The sequence below is a fragment of the Scyliorhinus torazame genome, chromosome 4, assembly GCF_047496885.1.
Source record: "Scyliorhinus torazame isolate Kashiwa2021f chromosome 4, sScyTor2.1, whole genome shotgun sequence".
Lineage (NCBI taxonomy): Eukaryota > Metazoa > Chordata > Chondrichthyes > Carcharhiniformes > Scyliorhinidae > Scyliorhinus > Scyliorhinus torazame.
Window position 1 is genome coordinate 15,020,853 of NC_092710.1, and position 27,893 is coordinate 15,048,745.

Here is a 27,893-nt window from a genome sequence, read left to right on the forward strand (position 1 = left end):
CCTCCTCCAGCCCCTACCACCCTCCCTATCTCTGTAACCTCCTCCAGCCCCCAGAACCCTCCATATCTCTGTAACCTCCTCCAGCCCCGACAACCCTCCCTATCTCTGTAAACTCCTCCAGCCCCCAGAACCCTCCCTATCTCTGTAACCTCCTCCAGCCCCTACAACCCTCCCTATCTCTGTAACCTCCTCCAGCCCCCAGTACCCTCCCTATCTCTGTAACCTCCTCCAGCCCCTACAACCCTCCCTATCTCTGTAACCACCTCCAGCCCCCTACAACCCTCACCATCTCTGTAACCTCCTCCAGCCCCTACAACCCTCCCTATCTCTGTAACCTGCTCCAGATCTACACCCTTCCTATCTCTGTAACCCCCTCCAGACCCGAGAACCCTCCCTATCTCTGTAACCTCCTCCAGCCCCCAGAACCCTCCCTATCTCTGTAACCTCCTCCAGCCCCTACAACCCTCCCTATCTCTGTAACCTCCTCCAGACCCGAGAACCCTCCCTATCTCTGTAACCTCCTCCAGACCAGAGAACCCTCCCGATCTCTGTAACCTGCTCCAGCCCCCAGAACCCTCCCTATCTCTGTAACCTCCTCCAGCCCCTACAACCCTCCCGATCTCTGTAACCTCCTCCAGCCCCCAGAACCCTCCCTATCTCTGTAACCTCCTCCAGACCCGAGAACCCTCCCTATCTCTGTAACCCCCTCCAGACCCGAGAACCCTCCCTATCTCTGTAACCTCCTCCAGCCCCTACCACCCTCCCTATCTCTGTAACCTCCTCCAGCCCCCAGAACCCTCCCTATCTCTGTAACCTCCTCCAGCCCCTACAACCCTCCCTATCTCTGTAACCTCCTCCAGCCCCCAGAACCCTCCCTATCTCTGTAACCTCCTCCAGCCCCTACAACCCTCCCTATCTCTGTAACCTCCTCCAGCCCCCAGAACCCTCCCTATCTCTGTAACCTCCTCCAGCCCCTACAACCCTCCCTATCTCTGTAACCACCTCCAGCCCCCTACAACCCTCACTATCTCTGTAACCTCCTCCAGCCCCTACAACCCTCCCTATCTCTGTAACCTGCTCCAGCCCCTACACCCTCCCTATCTCTGTAACCTCCTCCAGCCCCCTACAACCCTCACTATCTCTGTAAACTCCTCCAGCCCCTACAACCCTCCCTATCTCTGTAACCTCCTCCAGCTCCTACAACCCTCCCTATCTCTGTAACCTCCTCCAGACCCTACAACCCTCCCTATCTCTGTAACCTCCTCCAGCCCCTACAACCCTCCCTATCTCTGTAACCTCCTCCAGACCCGAGAACCCTCCCTATCTCTGTAACCTCCTCCAGCCCCCTACAATCCTCACTATCTCTGTAACCTCCTCCAGCCCCTACAACCCTCCCTATCTCTGTAACCTCCTCCAGCTCCTACAACCCTCCCTATCTCTGTAACCTCCTCCAGACCCTACAACCCTCAATATCTCTGTAACCTCCTCCAGCCACTACACCCCTCACCATCTCTGTAACCTCCTCCAGCCCCTACAACCCTCCCTATCTCTGTAACCTCCTCCAGCCCCTTCCCCTCCCGATCTCTGTAACGTCCTCCAGCCCCCAGAATCCTCCCTATCTCTGTAACCTCCTCCAGCACCCAGAACCCTCCCTATCTCTGTAACCTCCTCCAGCCCCTACAACCCTCAATATCTCTGTAACCTCCTCCAGCCACTACACCCCTCACCATCTCTGTAACCTCCTCCAGCCCCTACAACCCTCCCTATCTCTGTAACCTCCTCCAGCCCCTTCCCCTCCCGATCTCTGTAACCTCCTCCAGCCCCGAGAACCCTCCCTATCTCTGTAACCTCCTCCAGCCCCTACAACCCTCCCTATCTCTGTAACCTCCTCCAGACCCGAGAACCCTCCCTATCTCTGTAACCTCCTCCAGCCCCTACAACCCTCCCTATCTCTGTAACCTGCTCCAGCCCCCAGAACCCTCCCTATCTCTGAAACCTCCTCCAGCCCCCAGAACCCTCCCTATCTCTGTAACCTCCTCCAGCCCCTACACCCTCCCTATCTCTGTAACCTCCTCCAGCCCCTACAACCCTCCCTATCTCTGTAACCTCCAGCCCCTACAACCCTCCCTATCTCTGTAACCTCCTCCAGCCCCAACAACCCTTCCTATCTCTGTAACCTCCTCCAGCCCCTACAACCCTCCCTATCTCTGTAACCTCCTCCAGCCCCTACAACCCTCCCTATCTCTGTAACCTCCTCCAGCCCCTTCCCCTCCCGATCTCTGTAACCTCCTCCAGACCCTACAACCCTCCCTCTCTCTGTAACCTCCTCCAGCCCCTACAACCCTCCCTATCTCTGTAACCTCCTCCAGACCCGAGAACCCTCCCTATCTCTGTAACCTCCTCCAGCCCCTACAACCCTCCCTATCTCTGTAACCTGCTCCAGCCCCCAGAACCCGCCCTATCTCTGAAATCTCCTCCAGCCCCCAGAACCCTCCCTATCTCTGTAACCTCCTCCAGCCCCTACACCCTCCCTATCTCTGTAACCTCCTCCAGCCCCTACAACCCTCCCTATCTCTGTAACCTCCAGCCCCTACAACCCTCCCTATCTCTGTAACCTCCTCCAGCCCCTACAACCCTTCCTATCTCTGTAACCTCCTCCAGCCCCTACAACCCTCCTTATCTCTGTAACCTCCTCCAGCCCCTACAACCCTCCCTATCTCTGTAACCTCCTCCAGCCCCTACAACCCTCCCTATCTCTGTCACCTCCCCCAGCCCCTACAACCCTCCCTATCTCTGTAACCTCCTCCAGCCCCTACACCCTCCCAATCTCTGTAACCTCCTCCAGCCCCTACAACCCTCCCTATCTCTGTTACCTCCTCCAGCCCCTACAACCCTCCCTATCTCTGTAACCTCCTCCAGCCCCTACAACCCTCCCTATCTCTGTCACCTCCACCCAGCCACTACAACCCTCCCTATCTCTGTAACCTCCTCCAGCCCCCTACAACCCTCCCTTTCTCTGTAACCTCCCCCAGCCCCTACAGCCCTCCCTATCTCTGTAACCTCCTCCAGCCCCTACAACCCTCCCTATCTCTGTAAACTCCTCCAGCCCCTACAACTCTCCCTATCTCTGTAATGTCCTCCAGCCCCTACAACCCTCCCTATCTCTGTAACCTCCTCCAGCCCCTACAACCCTCCCTATCTCTGTAACCTCCTCCAGCCCCTACAACCCTCCCTATCTCTGTAAACTCCTCCAGCCCCCACAACCCTCCCTATCTCTGTAATGTCCTCCAGCCCCTACAACCCTCCCTATCTCTGTAACCTCCTCCAGCCCCTACAACCCTCCCTATCTCTGTAACCTCCTCCAGCCCCTACAACCCTCCAAATCTCTGTAACCTCCTCCAGCCCCTACAACCCTCCCTATCTCTGTAAACTCCTCCAGCCCCTACAACTCTCCCTATCTCTGTAACCTCCTCCAGCCCCCACAACCCTCCCTATCTCTGTAATGTCCTCCAGCCCCTACAACCCTCCCTATCTCTGTAACCTCTTCCAGCCCCTACAACCCTCCCTATCTCTGTAACCACCTCCGCCCCCTACAACCGTGCCCATCTCTGTAACCTCCCCCAGCCCCTACAACTCTCCCTATCCCTGTAACCTCCTCCAGCCCCTACAACCCTCCCTATCTCTGTAATGTCCTCCAGCCCCTACAACCCTCCCTATCTCTGTAATGTCCTCCAGCCCCTACAACCCTCCCTATCTCTGTAACCTCCTCCAGCCCCTACAACCCTCCCTATCTCTGTAACCTCCTCCAGACCCGAGAACCCTCCCTATCTCTGTAAGCTCCTCCAGCCCCTACAACCCTCGCTATCTCTGTAACCTCCTCCAGTCCCTACAACACTCCCTATCTCTGTAACCTCCCCCAGCCCCTACAACCCTCCCTATCTCTGTAACCTCCTCCAGTCCCTACAACACTCCCTATCTCTGTAACATCCTCCAGCCCCTACAACCCTCCCTATCTCTGTAACCTCCTCCAGCCGCTACAACCCTCCCTATCTCTGTAACCTCCTCCAGCCCCTACAACCCTCCCTATCTCTGTAACATCCTCCAGCCCCTACAACCCTCCCTATCTCTGTAACCTCCTCCAGCCCCTACAACCCTCCCTATCTCTGTAACATCCTCCAGCCCCTACAACCCTCCCTATCTCTGTAACCTCCTCCAGCCGCTTCAACCCTCCCTATCTCTGTAACCCCCTCCAGCCCCTACATCCCTCCCCATCTCTGTAACCACCTCCAGCCCCTTCCCCTCCCTATCTCTGTAACCTCCTCCAGTCCCTAGAATCCTCCCTCTCTCTGTAACGTCCTCCAGCCCCCAGAATCCTCCCTATCTCTGTAACCTCCTCCAGCACCCAGAACCCTCCCTATCTCTGTAACCTCCTCCAGCCCCTACAACCCTCAATATCTCTGTAACCTCCTCCAGCCCCTACAACCCTCCCTATCTCTGTAACCTCCTCCAGCCCCTACAACCCTCCCTATCTCTGTAACCTCCTCCAGCCCCTTCCCCTCCCGATCTCTGTAACCTCCTCCAGACCCTACAACCCTCCCTCTCTCTGTAACCTCCTCCAGCCCCTACAACCCGCCCTATCTCTGTAACCTCCTCCAGACCCGAGAACCCTCCCTATCTCTGTAACCTCCTCCAGCCCCTACAACCCTCCCTATCTCTGTAACCTGCTCCAGCCCCCAGAACCCGCCCTATCTCTGAAACCTCCTCCAGCCCCCAGAACCCTCCCTATCTCTGTAACCTCCTCCAGCCCCTACACCCTCCCTATCTCTGTAACCTCCTCCAGCCCCTACAACCCTCCCTATCTCTGTAACCTCCAGCCCCTACAACCCTCCCTATCTCTGTAACCTCCTCCAGCCCCTACAACCCTTCCTATCTCTGTAACCTCCTCCAGCCCCTACAACCCTCCTTATCTCTGTAACCTCCTCCAGCCCCTACAACCCTCCCTATCTCTGTAACCTCCTCCAGCCCCTACAACCCTCCCTATCTCTGTCACCTCCCCCAGCCCCTACAACCCTCCCTATCTCTGTAACCTCCTCCAGCCCCTACACCCTCCCAATCTCTGTAACCTCCTCCAGCCCCTACAACCCTCCCTATCTCTGTTACCTCCTCCAGCCCCTACAACCCTCCCTATCTCTGTAACCTCCTCCAGCCCCTACAACCCTCCCTATCTCTGTCACCTCCACCCAGCCACTACAACCCTCCCTATCTCTGTAACCTCCTCCAGCCCCCTACAACCCTCCCTTTCTCTGTAACCTCCCCCAGCCCCTACAGCCCTCCCTATCTCTGTAACCTCCTCCAGCCCCGACAACCCTCCCTATCTCTGTAAACTCCTCCAGCCCCTACAACTCTCCCTATCTCTGTAATGTCCTCCAGCCGCTACAACCCTCCCTATCTCTGTAACCTCCTCCAGCCCCTACAACCCTCCCTATCTCTGTAACCTCCTCCAGCCCCTACAACCCTCCCTATCTCTGTAAACTCCTCCAGCCCCCACAACCCTCCCTATCTCTGTAATGTCCTCCAGCCCCTACAACCCTCCCTATCTCTGTAACCTCCTCCAGCCCCTACAACCCTCCCTATCTCTGTAACCTCCTCCAGCCCCTACAACCCTCCAAATCTCTGTAACCTCCTCCAGCCCCTACAACCCTCCCTATCTCTGTAAACTCCTCCAGCCCCTACAACTCTCCCTATCTCTGTAACCTCCTCCAGCCCCCACAACCCTCCCTATCTCTGTAATGTCCTCCAGCCCCTACAACCCTCCCTATCTCTGTAACCTCTTCCAGCCCCTACAACCCTCCCTATCTCTGTAACCACCTCCGCCCCCTACAACCGTGCCCATCTCTGTAACCTCCCCCAGCCCCTACAACTCTCCCTATCCCTGTAACCTCCTCCAGCCCCTACAACCCTCCCTATCTCTGTAATGTCCTCCAGCCCCTACAACCCTCCCTATCTCTGTAATGTCCTCCAGCCCCTACAACCCTCCCTATCTCTGTAACCTCCTCCAGCCCCTACAACCCTCCCTATCTCTGTAACCTCCTCCAGCCCCTACAACCCTCCCTATCTCTGTAACCTCCAGCCCCTACAACCCTCCCTATCTCTGTAACCTCCTCCAGCCCCAACAACCCTTCCTATCTCTGTAACCTCCTCCAGCCCCTACAACCCTCCCTATCTCTGTAACCTCCTCCAGTCCCTACAACCCTCCCTATCCCTGTAAGCTCCTCCAGCCCCAACAACCCTCCCTATATCTGTACACTCCTCCAGCCCCTACAACCCTCCCTATCTCTGTAACCTCCTCCAGCCCATACAACCCTCCCTATCTCTGTAACCTCCCCCAGCCCCTACAACCCTCCCTATCTCTGTAACCTCCTCCAGCCCCTACATCCCTCACTATCTCTGTAACCTCCCCCAGCCCCTACATCCCTCCCTATCTCTGTAACCTCCTCCAGCCCCTACAACCCTCCCTATCTCTGTAACCTCTTCCAGCCCCTACAACCCTCCCTATCTCTGTAACCTCCTCCAGCCCCAACAACCCTCCCTATCTCTGTACACTCCTCCAGCCCCTACAACCCTCCCTATCTCTGTAACCTCCTCCAGCCCATACAACCCTCCCTATCTCTGTAACCTCCCCCAGCCCCTACAACCCTCCCTATCTCTGTAACCTCCTCCAGCCCCTACATCCCTCACTATCTCTGTAACCTCCCCCAGCCCCTACATCCCTCCCTATCTCTGTAACCTCCTCCAGCCCCTACAACCCTCCCTATCTCTGTAACCCTCTCCAGCCCCCTACAACCCTCCCTAACTCTGTAACCTCCTCCAGCCCCTACAACCCTCCCTATCTCTGTAACCACCTCCAGCCCCTACAACCCTCCCTATCTCTGTAACCTCCTCCAGCCCCTACAACCCTCCCTATCTCTGTAACCTCCTCCAGACCCGAGAACCCTCCCTATCTCTGTAAGCTCCTCCAGCCCCTTCAACCCTCCCTATCTCTGTAACCTCCTCCAGTCCCTACAACACTCCCTATCTCTGTAACCTCCCCCAGCCCCTACAACCCTCCCTATCTCTGTAACCTCCTCCAGTCCCCACAACACTCCCTATCTCTGTAACATCCTCCAGCCCTTACAACCCTCCCTATCTCTGTAACCTCCTCCAGCCGCTACAACCCTCCCTATCTCTGTAACCTCCTCCAGCCCCTACAACCCTCCCTGTCTCTGTAACATCCTCCAGCCCCTACAACCCTCCCTATCTCTGTAACCTCCTCCAGCCGCTACAACCCTCCCTATCTCTGTAACCCCCTCCAGCCCCTACAACCATCCCCATCTCTGTAACCACCTCCAGCCCCTTCCCCTCCCTATCTCTGTAACCTCCTCCAGTCCCTACAATCCTCCCTCTCTCTGTAACGTCCTCCAGCCCCCAGAACCCTCCCTATCTCTGTAACCTCCTCCAGCCCCCAGAACCCTCCCTATCTCTGTAACCTCCTCCAGCCCCTACAACCCTCAATATCTCTGTAACCTCCTCCAGCCCCTATACCCCTCCCCATCTCTGTAACCTCCTCCAGCCCCTACAACCCTCCCTATCTCTGTAACCTCCTCCAGCCCCTTCCCCTCCCGATCTCTGTAACCTCCTCCAGCCCCGAGAACCCTCCCTATCTCTGTAACCTCCTCCAGCCCCTTCCCCTCCCGATCTCTGTAACCTCCTCCAGACCCTACAACCCTCCCTATCTCTGTAACCTCCTCCAGCCCCTACAACCCTCCCTATCTCTGTAACCTCCTCCAGACCCGAGAACCCTCCCTATCTCTGTAACCTCCTCCAGCCCCTACAACCCTCCCTATCTCTGTAACCTGCTCCAGCCCCCAGAACCCTCCCTATCTCTGAAACCTCCTCCAGCCCCCAGAACCCTCCCTATCTCTGTAACCTCCTCCAGCCCCTACACCCTCCCTATCTCTGTAACCTCCTCCAGCCCCTACAACCCTCCCTATCTCTTTAACCTCCAGCCCCTACAACCCTCCCTATCTCTGTAACCTCCTCCAGCCCCTACAACCCTTCCTATCTCTGTAACCTCCTCCAGCCCCTACAACCCTCCCTATCTCTGTAACCTCCTCCAGCCCCTACAACCCTCCCTATCTCTGTAACCTCCTCCAGCCCCTACAACCCTCCCTATCTCTGTCACCTCCCCCAGCCCCTACAACCCTCCCTATCTCTGTAACCTCCTCCAGCCCCTACACCCTCCCTATCTCTGTAACCTCCTCCAGCCCCTACAACCCTCCCTATCTCTGTAACCTCCTCCAGCCCCTACAACCCTCCCTATCTCTGTAACCTCCTCCAGACCCGAGAACCCTCACTATCTCTGTAACCTCCTCCAGCCCCTACAACCCTCCCTATCTCTGTAACCTGCTCCAGCCCCCAGAACCCTCCCTATCTCTGAAACCTCCTCCAGCCTCCAGAACCCTCCCTATCTCTGTAACCTCCTCCAGCCCCTACACCCTCCCTATCTCTGTAACCTCCTCCAGCCCCTACAACCCTCCCTATCTCTGTAAACTCCTCCAGCCCCTACAACTCTCCCTATCTCTGTAACCTCCTCCAGCCCCCACAACCCTCCCTATCTCTGTAATGTCCTCCAGCCCCTACAACCCTCCCTATCTCTGTAACCTCTTCCAGCCCCTACAACCCTCCCTATCTCTGTAACCACCTCTGCCCCCTACAACCGTCCCTATCTCTGTAACCTCCTCCAGCCCCTACAAACCTCCCTATCTCTGTAACCTCCTCCAGCCCCTACAACCCTCCCTATCTCTGTCACCTCCCCCCAGCCCCTACAACCCTCCCTATCTCTGTAACCTCCTCCAGCCCCTACAACCCTCCCTATCTCTGTAACCTCCTCCAGTCCCTACAACCCTCCCTATCTCTGTAACCTCCTCCAGCTCCAACAACCCTCCCTATCTCTGTACACTCCTCCAGCCCCTACAACCCTCCCTATCTCTGTAACCTTTTCCAGCCCATACAACCCTCCCTATCTCTGTAACCTCCCCCAGCCCCTTCAACCCTCCCTATCTCTGTAACCTCCTCCAGCCCCTACATCCGTCACTATCTCTGTAACCTCCCCCAGCCCCTACATCCCTCCCTATCTCTGTAACCTCCTCCAGCCCCTACAACCCTCCCTATCTCTGTAACCCTCTCCAGCCCCCTACAACCCTCCCTATCTCTGTAACCTCCTCCAGCCCCTACACCCTCCCTATCTCTGTAACATCCTCCAGCCCCTTCAACCCTCCCTATCTCTGTAACCTCCTCCAGCCCCTACAACCCTCCCTATCTCTGTAACCTCCTCCAGCCCCTACAACCCTCCCTATCTCTGTCACCTCCCCCCAGCCCCTACAACCCTCCCTATCTCTGTAACCTCCTCCAGCCCCTACACCCCTCCCCATCTCTGTAACCTCCTCCAGCCCCTACAACCCTCCCTATCTCTGTAACCTCCTCCAGCCCCTACAACCCTCCCTCCCTCTGTTCCCTGCATCCGGACATTGCGTTTCGAGCTGCCGATGGAGTTGATTGGGCCTCAGAGCGACGCTGTGTGTCCCTGCCCGAGGGGCAGTTGCCGATGACAGTGTTCGAGACCAGTTTGTGGATATATGTCCTGAGGTGCCTCACTAACCCAGGTTCCTTTCTCGCAGGCTTCAATTGCTGGCTTCCTCGCGATGAGCCTCCGAAATTCGAAACAGTCCTCAGTGGTGAGTGTTCGATCGGTTTGGGCCTATGGGCTATGAGAGGATTGGGTTGGCGGAGGTCGTCTTTCGTCCCAGAGTATCCCATTCGAAAGGGCCGCTCCCCGTGACGTCCGCCAGTCAATTGGCCGACACAGCAGGCAACGGGGTCCCCGCCAGGTGCACCCCGGGAGGCAGCTCACGGCCGTTCTCCCCGGAGCGCAGGAGGCTGAGGGGGAGGTTGAATGGGGGCGTTCGAAAGCATCTCCCATTGAGGGGATGAGGAGACAGTGCCTCCGGTGGCAGGAGGAGGGGCCGGCAATCAGAGGGACACAGATTGAGGAGCGGCAAGGTGGCACTGTGGTTAGCACTGCTGCATCACAGCGCCAGGGCCTCGGTTCGATTCCCGGCTTGGGTCACTGTCTGTGCGGAGTCTGCACGTTCTCCCCGTGTCTGCGTGGGTTTCCTCCGGGTGCTCCGGTTTCCTCCCACAGTCCAAAGATGTACAGGTTAGGTGGATTGGCCATGATAAATTGTCCCTTAGTGTCCAAAGATGCACAGGATTGGACGTGTTAAATTGTCCCTTAGTGTTCAAAGATGTGCAGGTTAGGTGGATTGGCCGTGTTAAATTGTCTCTTAGTGTCCAAAGATGTGCAGGTTGGGTGGATTGGCCGTGTTAAATTGTCCCTTAGTGTCCAAAGATGTACAGGTTGGGTGGATTGGCCGTGTTAAATTGTCCCTTAGTGTCCAAAGATGTCCAGGTTAGGTGGATTGGCAGTGTTAAATTGTCCCTTAGTGTCCAAAGATGTGCAGGTTAGGTGGATTGGCCGTGTTAAATTGTCCCTTAGTGTCCAAAGATGTGCAGGTTAGGTGGATTGGCCGTGTTAAATTGTCCCTTAGTGTCCAAAGATGTACAGGTTGGGTGGATTGGCCGTGTTAAATTGACCTTTAGTGTCCAAAGATGTACAGGTTAGGTGGATTGGCCGTGTTAAATTGTCCCTTAGTGTCCAAAGATGTACAGGTTGGGTGGATTGGCCGTGTTAAATTGACCTTTAGTGTCCAAAGATGTACAGGTTGGGTTATGGGGGTGGGCAGTTGGGAGGAGGGGGGATAGCGGGCGAGGGCAGGGGAGGAGTCGGGCGGGGGTGGACCCGAAGATGTGGATTGGAATTGGCAGTGACATGGGATGGGAGGGGTTTAGTCCCGGAGCACAGCGGGATCTTCCTGTGCTGATTGCTGTGCCCAGCCTGTGGGAGTGGGGGTAGGCCCGGAGGACACTGGGATCTTCCTGTGCCCAGCCTGTGGGAGTGGGGATAGGCCCGGAGGACACTGGGATCTTCCTGTGCCCAGCCTGTGAGAGTGGGGGTATCCCCGGTGGACACTGGGATCTTCCTGTGCCCAGCCTGTGGGAGTAGGGGTAACCCCGGAGGACACTGGGATCTTCCTGTGCCCAACATGTGGGAGTGGGGTTAGGCCTGGAGGACACTGGGACCTTCCTGTGACCAGGCCTGTGGGAGTGGGGTAGGGCAGGAGGACACTGGGATCTTCCCCTGCCCAGCCTGTGGGAGTGGGGGTAGTCCCGGAGGACACTTGGATCTTTCTGTGCCCAGCTTGTGGGAGTGGGGGTAGGCCTGGAGGACACTGGGATCTTCCTGTGCCCAGCCTGTGGGAGTGGGGGTAGGCCCGGTGCACACTGGGATCTTCCTGTGCCCAGCCTGTGCGAGTGGGGGTAGTCCCGGAGGACACTGGGATCTTCCTGTGCCCGGCCTGTGGGAGTGGGACTAGGTCGGGGGACACGGGGATCTTCCTGTGCCCAGCCTGAGGGAGTGGGTGTAGGCCCGGAGAACACTGGGATCTTCCTGTGCCCGGCCTGAGGGAGTGGGTGTAGGCCCAGAGAAGACTGGAATCTTCCTATGCGCAGCCTGTGGGAGTGGGGGTAGGCCCGGAGGACACTGAGATCTTCCTGTGCCCAGCCAGTGAGAGTGGGGATAGGCCCGGACTCTGGGATCTTCCTGTGCCCAACCTGTGGGAGTGGGGGTAGGCCCGGACACTGGGATCCTGCCCTGCCCAGCCAGTGTGAGTGGGGGTATGCCCGGACACTGGGATCTTCCTGTGCCCAGCCTGTGGGAGTGGGGGTAGGCCCGGACACTGGGATCCTGCCCTGCCCAGCCAGTGTGAGTGGGGGTATGCCCGGACACTGGGATCTTCCTGTGCCCAGCCTGTGGCAGTGAGGGTAGGCCGGGACTCTGGGATCTTCCTGTGCCCGGCCTGTGGGAGTGGGACTAGGTCGGGGGACACGGGGATCTTCCTGTACTAAGCCTGTGGGAGTGGGGTTAGGCCAGGAGGACAATGGGATCTTGCTGTGCCCAGCCTGTGGGAATGGGGGTAGAGCGGGAGGACACAGAGATCTTCCTGTGCCCAGCCTGTGGGAGTGGGGGTAGAGCGGGAGGACACAGAGATCTTCCTGTGCCCAGCCTGAGGGAGTGGGTGTAGGCCCGGAGAACACTGGGATCTTCCTGTGCCCGGCCTGAGGGATTGGGTGTAGGCCCAGAGAAGACTGGAATCTTCCTGTGCGCAGCCTGTGGGAGTGGGGGTAGGCCCGGAGGACACTGGGATCTTCCTGTGCCCAGCCTGTGGGAGTGTGGGTAGGCCCGGAGGAGACTGGGATCTTCCTGTGCCCGGTCTGTGGGTGTGGGGGCAGGCCCGGAGGACACTGGGATCTTACTGTGCCCAGAGTGTGGGAGTGGGTGTATCCCCGGAGGACACTTGGAACTTCCTGTGCCCAGCTTGTGGGAGTGGGGGTAGGCCCGGAGGACACTAGGATCTTCCTGTGCCCAGCCTGTGTGAGTGGGGGTGGGCCGGGAGGACACTGTGATAATCCTGTGCCCAGCCAGTGAGAGTGGGGATAGGCCCGGACACTGGGATCTTCCTGTGCCCAGCCTGTGGGAGTGGGGGTAGGCCCGGACACTGGGATCCTGCTCTGCCCAGCCAGTGGGAGTGGGGGTATGCCCGGACACTGGGATCTTCCTGTGCCCAGCCTGTGGCAGTGGGGGTAGGCCGGGACTCTGGGATCTTCCTGTGCCCAGCCTGTGGGAGTGGGGGTAGGCCCGGAGAACACTGGGGATCTTCCTGTGCCAGGCCTTTGGGAGTGGATGTAGGGCGGGAGGACACTGGGATCTTCCTGTGCCCAGCCTGTGGAAGTGGGGGTAGGCCCGGAAGGCACTGGGATCTTGCCCTGCCCGACCTGTGGGAGTGGGGGTATCCCCGGAGGACACTCAGATCTTACTGTGCCCAGCCTGTGGGAGTGGGGGCAATCCCGGAGGACACTGGGATCTTCCTCTGCCCAGCCTGTGGGAGTGGGGGTAGGCTCGGAGGACACTGGGATCTTCCTGTGCCCAGCCTGTGGGAGTGGGGTTGGGCAGGGAGCACACTGGGATCTTCCTGTGCCCAGGCTGTGGGAGTAGGGGTAGGGCGGGAGGACACTGGGATCTTCCTGTGCCCAGCCTGTGGGAGTGGGGGTAGGCCCGGAGAACACTGGGATCTTCCTGTGCCCAGCCTGTGGGGAGTGGGGGTATCCCCGCAGGACACTGGGATCTTCCTGTGCCCAGCCTGTAGTTGTGGGTGTAGGTCCGGAGGACACTGGGATCTTCCTGTGCCAGGCCTGTGGGAGTGGGGTTGGCCCGGAGGACACTGGGTTCTTGCCCTGCCCAGCCTGTGGGAGTGGGGGTAGGCTCGGAGGACACTGGGATCTTCCTGTGCCAGGCTTGTGGGAGTGGGTGTAGGCACGGAGGACACTGGGATCTTCCTGTGCCCAGCCGGTGGGAGTGGGGGTAGGCCCAGAGGACACTGGGATCTTGTAGTGCCCAGCCTGTGGGAGTGGGGGTAGGCCCGGAGGGCACTGGGTCTTCCTGTGCCCAGCCTGTGGCAGTGGGGGTAGGCCCGGAGGGCACTGGGTCTTCCTGTGCCCAGCCTGTGGCAGTTGGGGTAGGCCCGGAGGACACTGGGATCTTCCTGTGCCCTGCCTTTGGTAGTGGGGATAGGCCCGTTACCCACTGGGATCTTCCTGGGCCCAGCCTGTTGGAGTGGGGGTACGCCTGGAGGACACTGGGATCTTCCTGTGCCCAGCCTGTGGGACTGGGGGTAGGTCGGGAGGACACTGGGATCTTCCTGTGCTAAGCCTGTGGGAGTGGGGTTAGGCCCGGAGGAGACTCGGATCTGGCCCTGCCCGGCCCCTGGGAGTGGGGGTAGGCCCGGAGGAGACTCGGATCTTCCTGTGCCCAGCCTGTGGGAGTGGGGGTAGGCCCGGAGGGCACTGGGTCTTCCTGTGCCCAGCCTGTGGCAGTGGGGGTAGGCCCGGAGGGCACTGGGTCTTCCTGTGCCCAGCCTGTGGGAGTGGGGGTAGGCCCGGAGGAGACTCGGATCTTGCCCTGCCCGGCCTCTGGAGTGGGGGTAGGCCCGTAGGAGACTCGGATCTTGCCCTGCCCGGCCTCTGGAGTGGGGATAGGCCCGGAGGAGACTCGGATCTTGCCCTGCCCGGCCTATGGGAGTGGGGGTAGGCCCGGAGGAGACTCGGATCTGGCCCTGCCCGGCCTCTGGAGTGGGGGTAGGCCCGGAGGAGACTCGGATCTGGCCCTGCCCGGCCTCTGGGAGTGGGGGTAGGCCCGGAGGAGACTCGGATCTTGCCCTGCCCGGCCTCTGGAGTGGGGATAGGCCCGGAGGAGACTCGGATCTGGCCCTGCCCGGCCTCTGGAGTGGGGGTAGGCCCGGAGGAGACTCGGATCTGGCCCTGCCCGGCCTCTGGGAGTGGGGGTAGGCCCGGAGGAGACTCGGATCTGGCCCTGACGGCCTCTGGGAGTGGGGGTAGGCCCGGAGGAGACTCGGATCTGGCCCTGACAGCCCCTGGGAGTGGGGGTAGGCCCGGAGGAGACTCGGATCTTGCCCTGCCCGGCCTCTGGAGTGGGGGTAGGCCCGGAGGAGACTCGGATCTGGCCCTGCCCGGCCTCTGGGAGTGGGGGTAGGCCCGGAGGAGACTCGGATCTGGCCCTGACGGCCCCTGGGAGTGGGGGTAGGCCCGGAGGAGACTCGGATCTGGCCCTGACGGCCTCTGGGAGTGGGGGTAGGCCCGGAGGAGACTCGGATCTTGCCCTGCCCGGCCTCTGGGAGTGGGGGTAGGCCCGGAGGAGACTCGGATCTGGCCCTGACGGCCCCTGGGAGTGGGGGTAGGCCCGGAGGAGACTCGGATCTGGCCCTGACGGCCGCTGGGAATGGGGGTAGGCCCGGAGGAGACTCGGATCTTGCCCTGCCCGGCCTCTGGGAGTGGGTTATATTGAGTGCGATTGAAGGGCGCTCTTTGACATGGTGCTGTCTTGCCTGTAGACCATTGGCTGTCTCATCATCAACATTATCAACGGAGTGGCTGCAATCCCGGCTGTCATCCTCTACGCCATCGATGTTGAATTCTACACCTGCTATTGGTTCTTCTGCTTCTTCTTCTACTGGGAGGTCAGTATAAGCGGCTGCTCGGCCATGGGGGGAAGCACAACACAAGAGTGGTGTCAAGGTCCACCTTAAACCTAGTAATCACACCTCCCCATGACATCATCCAAGTAACACCGCCTCCTGTGACACCATTTCAGTAATCCCACCTCCTGTGACATCATCCCAGTAATCCCACCCCCTGTGACATTGTCCAAATAACCCTGCCCCTGTGACATCATCCCAGTAATCCCAACCCCGCTGACATCATCGCAGTAATCCTGTCCCCATGACATCGTCCCAGTAATCCTCCCTACTGTGACATCAGCCCAGTAAGACTGCCTCCTGTGACATCATCCCAGTAATCCTGCCATCTCATGACGTCATCCCAGTAATCCTGCCTCCTGTGACATCATCTCAATAATCCTGCCTCCTCATGACATCACATCAGTAATGCTGCCTCTTCATGACATCTTCCCAGTAATCCAGCCTCCTCATGACATTATCCCAGTAATCCTGCCCCCTGTGACACCATCCCAGTAATCCTGCCTCCTCATGACACCATCCCAGTAATCCTGTCCCTGTGATATCATCCCAGTAATCCTGCCCCCTGTGACATCATCCCAGTAATCCTGCCCATTGTGACATCATCCCAGCAATCCTGCCTCCACAAGACACCATCCCAGTAATCCTGCCCACTGTGACATCATCCCAGTAATCCTGCCGCCTGTGACATCATCCCAGTAATCCTGCCCCCTGTGACATCATCCCAGTAATCCTGCCTCCTCATTACATCATCCCAGTAATCCAGCCTCCTCAAGACACCATCCCAGTAATCCTGCTTCCACATGACATCATCACAGAAAAGATGCCTCATCATGACATCATCCCAGTAATCCTGCCTCCTCAAGACACCATCCCAGAAATCCTGCCCACTGTGACATCATCCCAGTAACCCTGCCTCCTCATTGCATCATCCCAGTAATCCAGCCTCCTAATGACATCATCGCAGTAAAGCTGCCTCCTCATGACATCATCCCAGTAAACCTGCCCCTGCGACATGATACCTGTAATCCTGCCCCCTGTGACATCATCCCATTAATCTTACGCCCTGTGACATCATCCCAGTAATCCTGCCCCCTGTGACATCATCCCAGTAATCCTGCCCCCTGTGACATCATTCCAGTAATCCTGCCCCCTGTGACATCATCCCAGTAATCCTGCCCCAGTGGCATCATCCCAGTAACCCTGCCTCCTGTGACATCATCCCAGCAATACTGCATCATGTGACATCATCCCAGTAATCCTGCCCCAGTGTCATCATCCCAATAACCCTGCCTCCTGTGACATCATCCCAGTAATCCTGCCCACTGTGGCATCATCCCAGTAATCCTGCACATGTGACCTCATCCCAGTAATCCTGCCCCCTGTGACATCATCCCAGTAATCCTGCCCCCTGTGATATCATCCCAGTAATCCTGCCCCCTGTGACATCATCCCAGTGATCCTGCCCTCTGTGACATCATCCCAGTAACCCTGCCCCCTGTGACATCATCCCAGTAACTCTGCCTCCTGTGACATCTTCCCAGCAATACTGCATCCTGTGACACCATCCCAGTAATCCTGCCTCCTGTGACATCATCCCAGTAATCCTGCCTCCTGTGACATCATCCCAGCAATACTGCATCCTGTGACATCTTCCCATCAATCCTACCCCCTGTGACATCATCCCAGTAATCCTGCCCCCTGTGACATCATCCCAGTAATCCTGCCCCTGTGACATCATCCCAGTAATCCTGCCCCTGTGACATCATCCCAGTAATCCTGCCCCCTGTGACATCATCCCAGTGATCCTGCCCTCTGTGACATCATCCCAGTAACCCTGCCCCCTGTGACATCATCCCAGTAACCCTGCCTCCTGTGACATCATCCCAGCAATACTGCATCCTGTGACACCATCCCAGTAATCCTGCTCCCTGTGACATCATCCCAGTAATCCTGCCCTCTGTGACATCATCCCAGTAACCCTGCCCCCTGTGACATCATCCCAGTGACCCTGCCTCCTGAGACATCATCCCAGCCATACTGCATCCTGTGACATCATCGCAATAATCCTGCCTCCTCATTACACCATCCCAGTAATCCTGCCGCCTGTGACATCATCGCAATAATCCTGCCTCCTCTTTACACCATCCCAGTAATCCTGCCGCCTGTGACATCATCGCTATAATCCTGCCGCCTGTGACATCATCCCAGTAATCCTGCCCCCTGTGACCTCATCCCTGTAATCCTGCCCCCTGTGACATCATCCCAGTTACCCTGCCTCCTCATGTCATCATCCCAGTAATCCTGCCTCCTGTGACATCACCCCAGTAATCATGCCTCTTGTGACATCATTGCAGTTATACTGCCTCCTCATGACTTCATCCGAGTAATCTTGCCTCCTCATGATATCATCGCAGTAATCCTGCCTCCTGTGACATCATCGGAGTAATCCTGCCCCCTGTGACATCATGAAATGAACCTAGTAATCCTGCCCCCTGTGTCATCATCTCACTAATCCTGCCCCTGTGACATCATCGGAGTAATCCTGCCCCCTGTGACATCATCCCAATAATCCTGCCTCTGTGACATCATCGCAGTAATCCTGCCTGCTCATGACATCATCCCAGTAATCCTGCCCCCTGTGTCATCATCCCAGTAATCCTGCCCCCTCATGACATCATCCCAGTAATCCTGCCTTCTGTGACATAATCGCAATAATCCTGCACCTGTGACATCATCCCAGTAATCCTGACTCTTGTGACATCATAGCAGTTATCCTGCTTCCTCATGACATCATCCGAGTAATCCTGCCTCCTCATGACAACATCCCAGTTCCCCTGCTGCCCCATGTCATCATCCCAGTTACCCTGCCTCCTCATGACATCATCACAGTAATCCAGTCTCCTGTGACATCATCCCAGTAATCCTGCCCAGTGACATCATCTCAGTAATCCTGCCTCCTCATGACATCATCCCAGTAATCCTGCCTCCTGTGACATTATCCCAGTAATCCTGGCTCCTGTGACATCATTGCAGTTATCCTGCCTCCTCATGACATCATTCGAGTAAATTTACCTCCTCATGATATCATCCCAGTAATCCTAACCCCGTGACATCATTTTCGTAATCCTGCCCCCTATGACATCATGCCAGTAATCCTGTCCCCTCATGACATCATTTTCGTAATCCTGTCCCCTCAAGACATCATCCCAGTTATCCTGCCTCCTCATGATATCACCCCAGTAATCCTGCCTCCTCAGGACATCATTTCAGTAATCTTGCCATCTCATGAAATCATCGCAGTAAAGCTGCCTCCTCATGACATCATCCCAGTAATCCTGCCCCTGTGACATCATCACAGTAATCCTGCATCCTCATGACATCATCCCAGTAATCCTGCCCCTGTGACATAATTGCAGTTATCCTTCCTCCTCATGATATCATCCGAGTGATCCTGCCCCCTATGACATCATCACAGTAATCCTGCTCCCTGTGACATCATCCCAATATTCCTGCCTCCTGTAACATCCTCTCAGATATCCTGCCTCCTGTGACATCATCCCAGTGATCCTGCCTCCTCATGACATCATCACAGTAATCCTGCCCCCGCGTGACATCATCCCAGTAATCCTGACTGCTCATTACATCATCCCAGTAATCCTGCCCATTGTGACATCATCACAGTAATCCACCGCTCATGACATTATCCCAGTAATCCTGCCCCCCTGTGACATCATCTCTTAAATCCTACCCCCTGTGACATCATACATGTAGTCCTGCCCCCGTGACATCATCCCTGTAATCCAGCCTCCTCATGGCATCATCCCAGTAATCCTGCCCCCTGTGACATCATCCCATTAATCCTACCCCCTGTGACATCCTCCCAGTAATCCTGCCCCCTGTGATATCATCCCAGTAATCCTGCCCCGTGTGACATCATCACAGTAATCCTGCCCCATGTGACATCATCCCAATAATCCTGCCTCAAGTGACATCCTCCCAGAAATCTTGCCACCTGTGACATCCTCCCAGTGATCCTGCCTCCTCATGACATCATCACAGTAATGCTGCCCCCCCTGTGACATCATCCCAGTAACCCTGCCTCCTCATTACAGCTTCGCAGTAAAGCTGCCTCCTCATGACATCATCCCAGTAATCCTGCCCCTGCGACACCATACCTGTAATGCTGCCGCCTGTGACATCATCCCTGTAATCCAGCCCCCTGTGACATCATCCCAGTAATCCTGCCCCCTGTGACATCATCCCAGTAAACCTGCCCCAGTGGCATCATCCCAGTAACCCTGCCGCCTGTGACATCATCCCAGCAATACTGCATCCTGTGACATCATCCCAGTAATCCTGCCCCCTGTGACATCTTCCCAGTAATCCTGCCCCAGTGACATCATCCCAGTAATCCTGCCCCCTGTGACATCATCCCAGCATTACTGCATCCTGTGACATCATCCCATTAATCCTACCCCCTGTGACATCATCCCAGTAATCCTGCCCCCTGTGACATCATCCCAGTAATCCAGCCCACTGTGACATCATACCAGTAATCCTGTCCCCTGTGACATCATTCCAGTAATCCTGCCCCCAGTGACATCATCCCAGTAATCCTGCCCCCTGTGACATCATCCCAGCATTACTGCATCCTGTGACATCATCCCATTAATCCTACCCCCTGTGACATCATCCCAGTAATCCTGCCCCCTGTGACATCATCCCAGTAATCCAGCCCACTGTGACATCATACCAGTAATCCTGCCCTCTGTGCCATCATCCCAGTAACCCTGCCTCCTGTGACATCATCCCAGCAATACTGCATCCTGTGACATCATCCCTTTAATCCAACCCCATGACATCATACATGTAACCCTGCCCCCTGTGACATCATCCCAGTAACCCTGCCTCCTGTGACATCCTCCCAGTAATCCAGCCCCCTGTGGCATCATCCCAGTAATCCAGCCCCCTGTGACATCATCACTTTAATCCTACCCCCTGTGACATCATACATGTAATCCTGCCCCCTGTGACATCATCCCTGTAATCCTGCCCCCTGTGACATCATCCCAGTAATCCTGCCCCGTGTGACATCATCCCAGTGATCCTGCCTCCTCATGACATCATCACAGTAATGCTACCCCCCTGTGACATCATCCCAGTAATCCTGCCTCCTCATTACATCATCCCAGTAATCCAGCCTCCTCATGACATCATCGCATTAAAGCTGCCTCCTCATGACATCATCCCAGTAATCCTGCCCCTGTGACATCATACCTGTAATCCTGCCCCTGTGACAACATCCCAGTAACCCTGCCTCCTGTGACATCATCCCAGCAATACTGTATCCTGTGACATCATCCCAGTAATCCTGCCTCCTCATTACACCATCCCAGTAATCCTGCCCTCTGTGACATCATCGCAATAATCCTGCCTCCTCTTTAGACCATCCCAGTAATCCTGCCGCCTGTGACATCATCCCAGTAATCCTGCCCTCGTGACATCTCCCAGTAACCCTGCCTCCTGAAAATGAAAATTGCTTATTGTCACAAGTAGGCTTCAAATGAAGTGACTGTAAAAAGCCCCTAGTCACCACATTCCGGCGTCTGTTCGGGGAGGCCGGTACGGGGAGGACATCAGCCCAGTAACCCTGCCTCCTGTGACATCATCCCAGTAATCCTGCCACCTGTGACATCATCCCAGTAATCCTGCCCCTGTGACATCATCCGAGTAATCCTGCTCCCTGTGACATCATCCCAGTAACCCTGCCGCCTGAGACATCATCTCAGTAATCCTGCCTCCTCATGACATCATCCCAGTAATCCAGCCTCCGAAAGACATTAGGCCAGTAATCTTGCCCACTGTGACATCATCTCAGTAATCCTGCCTCCTCATGACATCATCCCAGTAATCCAGCCTCCGAAAGACATTAGGCCAGTAATCTTGCCCACTGTGACATCATCCCAGTAATCCTGGCCCCTGTGACATTATCCCAGTCGTCCTGACCCTGTGACACCATCTCAGTAATCCTGCCCCCGTGACATCATCCCAGTAATCCTACCCCCTGTGACATCATCCCAGTAATCCTGCCTCCTGTGACATCATCCCAGTAAGCTTGCCTCCAAATGACATCATCCCAGTAATCCTGCCTCCTCATGACATCATCCCTATAATCCTGCCACTGTGTCATCTTCCCAGTAATCCTGCCTCCTCATTACACCATCCCAGTAATCCTGCCCCTGGGACATCATCCCATTAATCCTGCCCCCTGTGACATCATTGCAGTAATCCGGCCTCCTCATGACATCATCCCAGTAATCCTGTACCCTGTGACATCATCCCAGTCGTCCTGAATCTGTGACATCATCCCAGCAATCCTGCCTCCTCATGACATCATCCCAGCAATACTGCATCCTGTGACATCATCGCAATAATCCTGCCTCCTCGTTACAGCATCCCAGTAATCCTGCCGCCTGTGACATCATCGCAATAATCCTGCCTCCTCTTTACACGATCCCAGTAATCCTGCCGCCTGTGACATCATCGCAATAATCCTGCCCCCTGTGACAGCTTCCAGTAATCCTGCCCCCGTGACATCTCCCAGTAACCCTGCCTCCTGAAATGAAAATCGCTTATTGTCACAAGTAGGCTTCAAATGAAGTGACTGTGAAAAGCCCCTAGTCGCCACATTCCGGCGCCTGTTCGGGGAGGCCGGTACGTGGAGGACATCAGCTCAGTAAACCTGCCTCCTGTGACATCATCCCATTAATCCTGCCCCCTGTGACATCATCAAAATAATCCTGCCTCCTCATGACTTCATCCTAGTAATCCTGCCCCCTGTGACATCATCCCATTAATCCTGCCCCCGATGACATCATCTCAGTAATCCTGCCTCCTCATGACATCATCCCAGTAATCCAGCCTCCGAAAGACATTAGGCCAGTAATCGTGCCCACTGTGACATCATCCCAGTAATCCTGCCTCCTGTGACATCATCCCAGTAACCCTGACCCCAAATGACATCATCCCAGTATCCTGGCCCCTGTGACATTATCCCAGTAATCCTGCTCCTGTGACATCATCCCAGTAATCCTGCTCCTGTGACATCATCCCAGTAATCCTGCTCCTGTGACATCATCTCAGTCGTCCTGACCCTGTGACATCATCCCAGTCGTCCTGACCCTGTGACAACCTCCCAGTAATCCTGCCTCCTCATGACACCATCACAGTAATCCTGCCACCTGTGAAATCATCCCAGTAACCCTGCCCCCAAATGACATCATCTCAGTAATCCTGGCCCCTGTGATATCATTGCAGTAATACTGCCTCCTCATGACATCTCCCCAGTAATCCTGCCTTCTCATGACATCATCCCAGTAATCCTGCCCCTGCGACAACATACATGTAATCCTGCCCCCTGTGACATCATCCCTGTAATCCTGCATCCTCATGACATCATCGCAGTAATCCTGCCCCCTGTGACATCATCTCAGTAATCCTGGCCCCTGTGACATCATCGCAGTAATCCTGCCCCCTGTGACATCAGCCCTGTAATCCTGCCTCCTCATGACATCATCCCAGTAATCCTGCACCCCCGTGACATCAATCCAGTAATCCTGCCTGCTCATTACACCATCGCAGTAAAGCTGCCTCCTCATGACATCATCCCAGTAATCCTGCCCCTGCGACAACATACATGTAATCCTGCCCCCTGTGACATCATCCCTGTAATCCTGCCTCCTCATGACATCATCGCAGTAATCCTGCCCCCTGTGACATCCTCCCTGTAATCCTGCCTCCTCATGACATCATCGCAGTAATCCTGCCTCTTGTGACATCACCCCAGTAATCCTGGCCCCTGTGACATCATCCCAGTGATCCTGCCTCCTCATGACATCATCACAGTAATCCTGCACCCCCGTGACATCAATCCAGTAATCCTGCATGCTAATTACATCATCGCAGTAAAGCTGCCTCCTCATGACATCATCCCAGTAATCCTGCCCCTGCGACAACATACATGTAATCCTGCCCCCTGTGACATCATCTCTGTAATACTGCCAACTCATGACATCATCGCAGTAATCCTGCCTCTTGTGACATCACCCCAGTAATCCTGCCTCCTCGGGACATTATTTCAGTAATCCTGCCTTCTCATGACATCATATCAGTAATCCGGCCTCCTGTGACATCACCCCAGTGATCCTGCCTCCTCATGACATCATCACAATAATCCTGCGCCCCCGTGACATCATCCCAGTAATCCTGCCTGCTCATTACATCATCCCAGTAATCCTGCCCCTGCGACAACATACATGTAATCCTGCCCCCTGTGACATCATCCCTGTAATCCTGCCTCATGACATCATCGCAGTAATCCTGCCCCCTGTGACATCATCTCAGTAATCCTGGCCCCTGTGACATCATCGCAGTAATCCTGCCCCCTGTGACATCATCTCAGTAATCCATCCCCCTGTGATATCATCGCAGTAATCCTGCCTCCTCATGTAATCATCCCAGTAATCCAGCCCCCTGTGACCTCATCCCTGTAATCCAGCACCCTGTGACATCATCCCAGTAATCCTGCCTCCTCATATCATCATCCCAGTAATCCTGCCTCCTGTGACACCACCCCAGTAATCCTGCCTCTTGTGATATCATCGCAGTAATCCTGCCTCCTGTGACATCATCGGAGTAATCCTGCCCCCTGTGACATCATGAAATGAACCCAGTAATCCTGCCCCCTGTGTCATCATCTCACTAATCCTGCCCCTGTGACATTGTTGCAGTAATCATGCCTCCTCATGACATCATCCCAGTAATCATGCCCCCTGTGTCATCATCCCAGTAATCCTGCCCCCTCATGACATCATCCCAGTAATCCTGCCCCATTTGACATCATCTCAATAATCCTGCACCTGTGACATCATCCCAGTAATCCTGACTCTTGTGACATCATAGCAGTTATCCTGCCTTCTCATGACATCATCCGAGTAATCCTGCCCCCTCATGACATCGTCCCAGTAATCCTGCCCCTCATGACATCATCACAGTAATCCTGCTTTCTCATGACATCATCCCAGTTACGCTGCGTCCTCATGACATCATCACAGTAATCCTGTCTCCAGTGACATCATCCCAGTAATCCTGCCTCCTCATGACATCTTCTCAGTAATTCTGCCTCCTCACGACATCATCCTAATAATATGGCCCCTGTGACATCATCCCAGTAATCCTGCCTCCTCATGACATCATCCCAGTACTCCTGCCTCCTGTGACATCACCCCAGTAATCATGCCTCCTGTGACATCATTTCAGTTATCCTGCCTCCTCATGACATCATTCGGGTAATCTTACCTCATCATGATATCATCCCAGTAATCCTGTCCCCGTGACGTCATCGGAGTAATCCTGTCCCCTATGACATCATGCCAGTAATCCTGTCCCCTCGTGACATCATTTTAGTAACCCTGTCCCCTCATGACATCATCCCAGTTATCCTGCCTCCTCATGACATCATCACAGTAATCCAGCCTCCTCATGACATCACCCCAGTAATCCAGCCTCCTCAGGACATCATTTCAGTAATCCTGACTCCTTTTGACGTCATTTCAGTAATCCGGCCCCCTGTGACATCATCCCAGTAATCCTGCCTCCTCATGACATCTTCCCAGTAATCCAGCCTCCTGTGACAAAATTGCAGTTATCCTGCCTCCTCATGACATCATCCGAGTAATCGTGCCTCCTCATGATTTCATCCAAGTAATCCTGCCCCCTGTGACATCATCACAGTAATCCTGCCTCCTGTGACACCATACAAATATTCCTGCCTCCTGTAACATCCTCTCAGAAATCCTGCCTCCTGTGACATCATCCCAGTGATCCTGCCTCCTCATGACATCATCACAGTAATCCTGCCCCCACGTGACATCATCCCAGTAATCCTGACTGCTCATTACATCATCCCAGTAATCCTGCCCATTGTGACATCATCCCACTAATCCACCGCTCATGACATTATCCCAGTAATCCTGCCCCCCTGTGACATCATCCCTTAAATCCTACCCCCTGTGACATCATACATGTAATCCTGCCCCCTGTGACATCATCCCTGTAATCAAGCCTCCTCATGGCATCATCCCAGTAATCCTGCCCCCTGTGACATCCTCCCAGTAATCCTGCCCCCTGTGATATCATCCCAGTAATCCTGCCCCGTGTGACATCATCACAGTAATCCTGCCCCTTGTGACATCATCCCAGTGATCCTGCCTCCTCGTGACATCATCCCAGTAACCCTGCCTCCTCATTACAGCTTCGCAGTAAAGCTGCCTCCTCATAACATCATCCCAGTAATCCTGCCTCCTCATGACATCTTCCCAGTAATCCTGCCTCCTCATGACACCATCCAAGTAATCCTGCCTTTCACGACATCATCCCAATAATCCTTCCCCCTCATGACATCATCCCAGTACTCCTGTCTCCTCAATACATCATCACAGTAAACCTGCCTCCTCACGACATCATCCCAATAATCCTTCCCCCTCATGACATCATCCCAGTACTCCTGTCTCCTCAATACATCATCACAGTAAACCTGCCTCCTCATGACATCATCCCAGTAATCCTGCCCCCTGTGACATCATCCCAGTAATCCTGCCCCCTGTTTCATCATCCCAGTAATCCTGCCCCCTGTGACATCATCCCAGTGATCCTGCCCCCTGTTTCGTCATCCCAGTAATCCTGCCCCCTGTGACATCATCCCAGTACTCCTGTCTCCCCAATACATCATCACAGTAAACCTGCCTCCTCATGACATCATCCCAGTAAACCTGCCTCCCCACGGCACCATCCGAGTAATCTTGCCCCCTGTGACATCATCCCAGTATCCCTGCCCCCTGTGACATCATCCCAGTAATCCTACCCCCTGTGACATCATCCCAGTAATCCTGCCCCCTGTTTCATCATCCCAGTAATCCTGCCCCCTGTGACATCATCCCAGTAATCTTGCCCCCTGTGACATCATCCCAGTAATCCTGCCCCCGTTTCATCATCCCAGTTACGCTGCCTCCTCATGACATCATCACAGTAATCCTGTCTCCAGTGACATCATCCCAGTAATCCTGCCCCGTGACATCATCTCAGTAATCCTGCCTCCTCATGACATCTTCTCAGTAATTCTGCCTCCTCATGACATCATCCTAATAATATGGCCCCTGTGACATCATCCTAGTAATCCTGCCTCCTCATGACATCATCCCAGTACTCCTGCCTCCTGTGACATCACCCCAATTATCATGCCTCCTGTGACATCATTTCAGTTATCCTGCCTCCTCATGACATCATTCGAGTAATCTTACCTCATCATGATATCATCCCAGTAACCCTGTCCCCGTGACGTCATCGGAGTAATCCTGCCCCCTATGACATCATGCCAGTAATCCTGTCCCCTCGTGACATCATTTTAGTAATCCTGTCCCCTCATGACATCATCCCAGTTATCCTGCCTCCTCATGACATCATCACAGTAATCCAGCCTCCTCATGACATCACCCCAGTAATCCAGCCTCCTCAGGACATCATTTCAGTAATCCTGACTCCTTTTGACGTCATTTCAGTAATCCGGCCCCCTGTGACATCATCCCAATAATCCTCCCACATCATGACATCTTCCCAGTAATCCTGCCTCATGTGACAAAATTGCAGTTATCCTGCCTCCTCATGACATCATCCGAGTAATCGTGCCTCCTCATGATTTCATCCAAGTAATCCTGCCCCCTGTGACATCATCACAGTAATCCTGCCTCCTGTGACACCATACAAATATTCCTGCCTCCTGTAACATCCTCTCAGAAATCCTGCCTCCTGTGACATCATCCCAGTGATCCTGCCTCCTCATGACATCATCACAGTAATCCTGCCCCCACGTGACATCATCCCAGTAATCCTGACTGCTCATTACATCATCCCAGTAATCCTGCCCATTGTGACATAATCCCACTAATCCGCCGCTCATGACATTATCCCAGTAATCCTGCCACCCTGTCACATCATCCCTTAAATCCTACCCCCTGTGACATCATACATGTAATCCTGCCCCCTGTGACATCATCCCTGTAATCAAGCCTCCTCATGGCATCATCCCAGTAATCCTGCCCCCTGTGACATCCTCCCAGTAATCCTGCCCTCCTGTGACATCATCCCTTAAATCCTACTCCCTGTGACATCATACATGTAATCCTGCCCCCTGTGACATCATCCCTGTAATCAAGCCTCCTCATGGCATCATCCCAGTAATCCTGCCCCCTGTGACATCCTCCCAGTAATCCTGCCCCCTGTGATATCATCCCAGTAATCCTGCCCCGTGTGACATCATCACAGTAATCCTGCCCCTTGTGACATCATCCCAGTGATCCTGCCTCCTCGTGACATCTTCCCAGTAATCCTGCCTCCTCATGACACCATCCCAGTAATCCTGCCTTTCACGACATCATCCCAATAATCCTTTCCCCTCATGACATCATCCCTGTAATCAAGCCTCCTCATGGCATCATCCCAGTAATCCTGCCTCCTGTGACATCATCCCATTAATCCTACCCCCTGTGACATCCTCCCAGTAATCCTGCC

General features: G+C 55.3%; 1 protein-coding gene across 1 annotated transcript in view; it reads left to right on the forward strand.

Annotated features, from left to right (window-relative positions):
- The window catches only part of LOC140411561 (uncharacterized), a 121,235-nt gene that overhangs the window by 68,436 nt on the left and 24,906 nt on the right, over positions 1 to 27,893 (forward strand). Inside the window, exons 4-5 of the mRNA XM_072500643.1 lie at positions 9,717 to 9,773; positions 15,123 to 15,248. Of these exons, the coding sequence (XP_072356744.1) occupies positions 9,717 to 9,773; positions 15,123 to 15,248 (183 nt within the window). The remainder of the gene's footprint in view (positions 1 to 9,716; positions 9,774 to 15,122; positions 15,249 to 27,893) is intronic.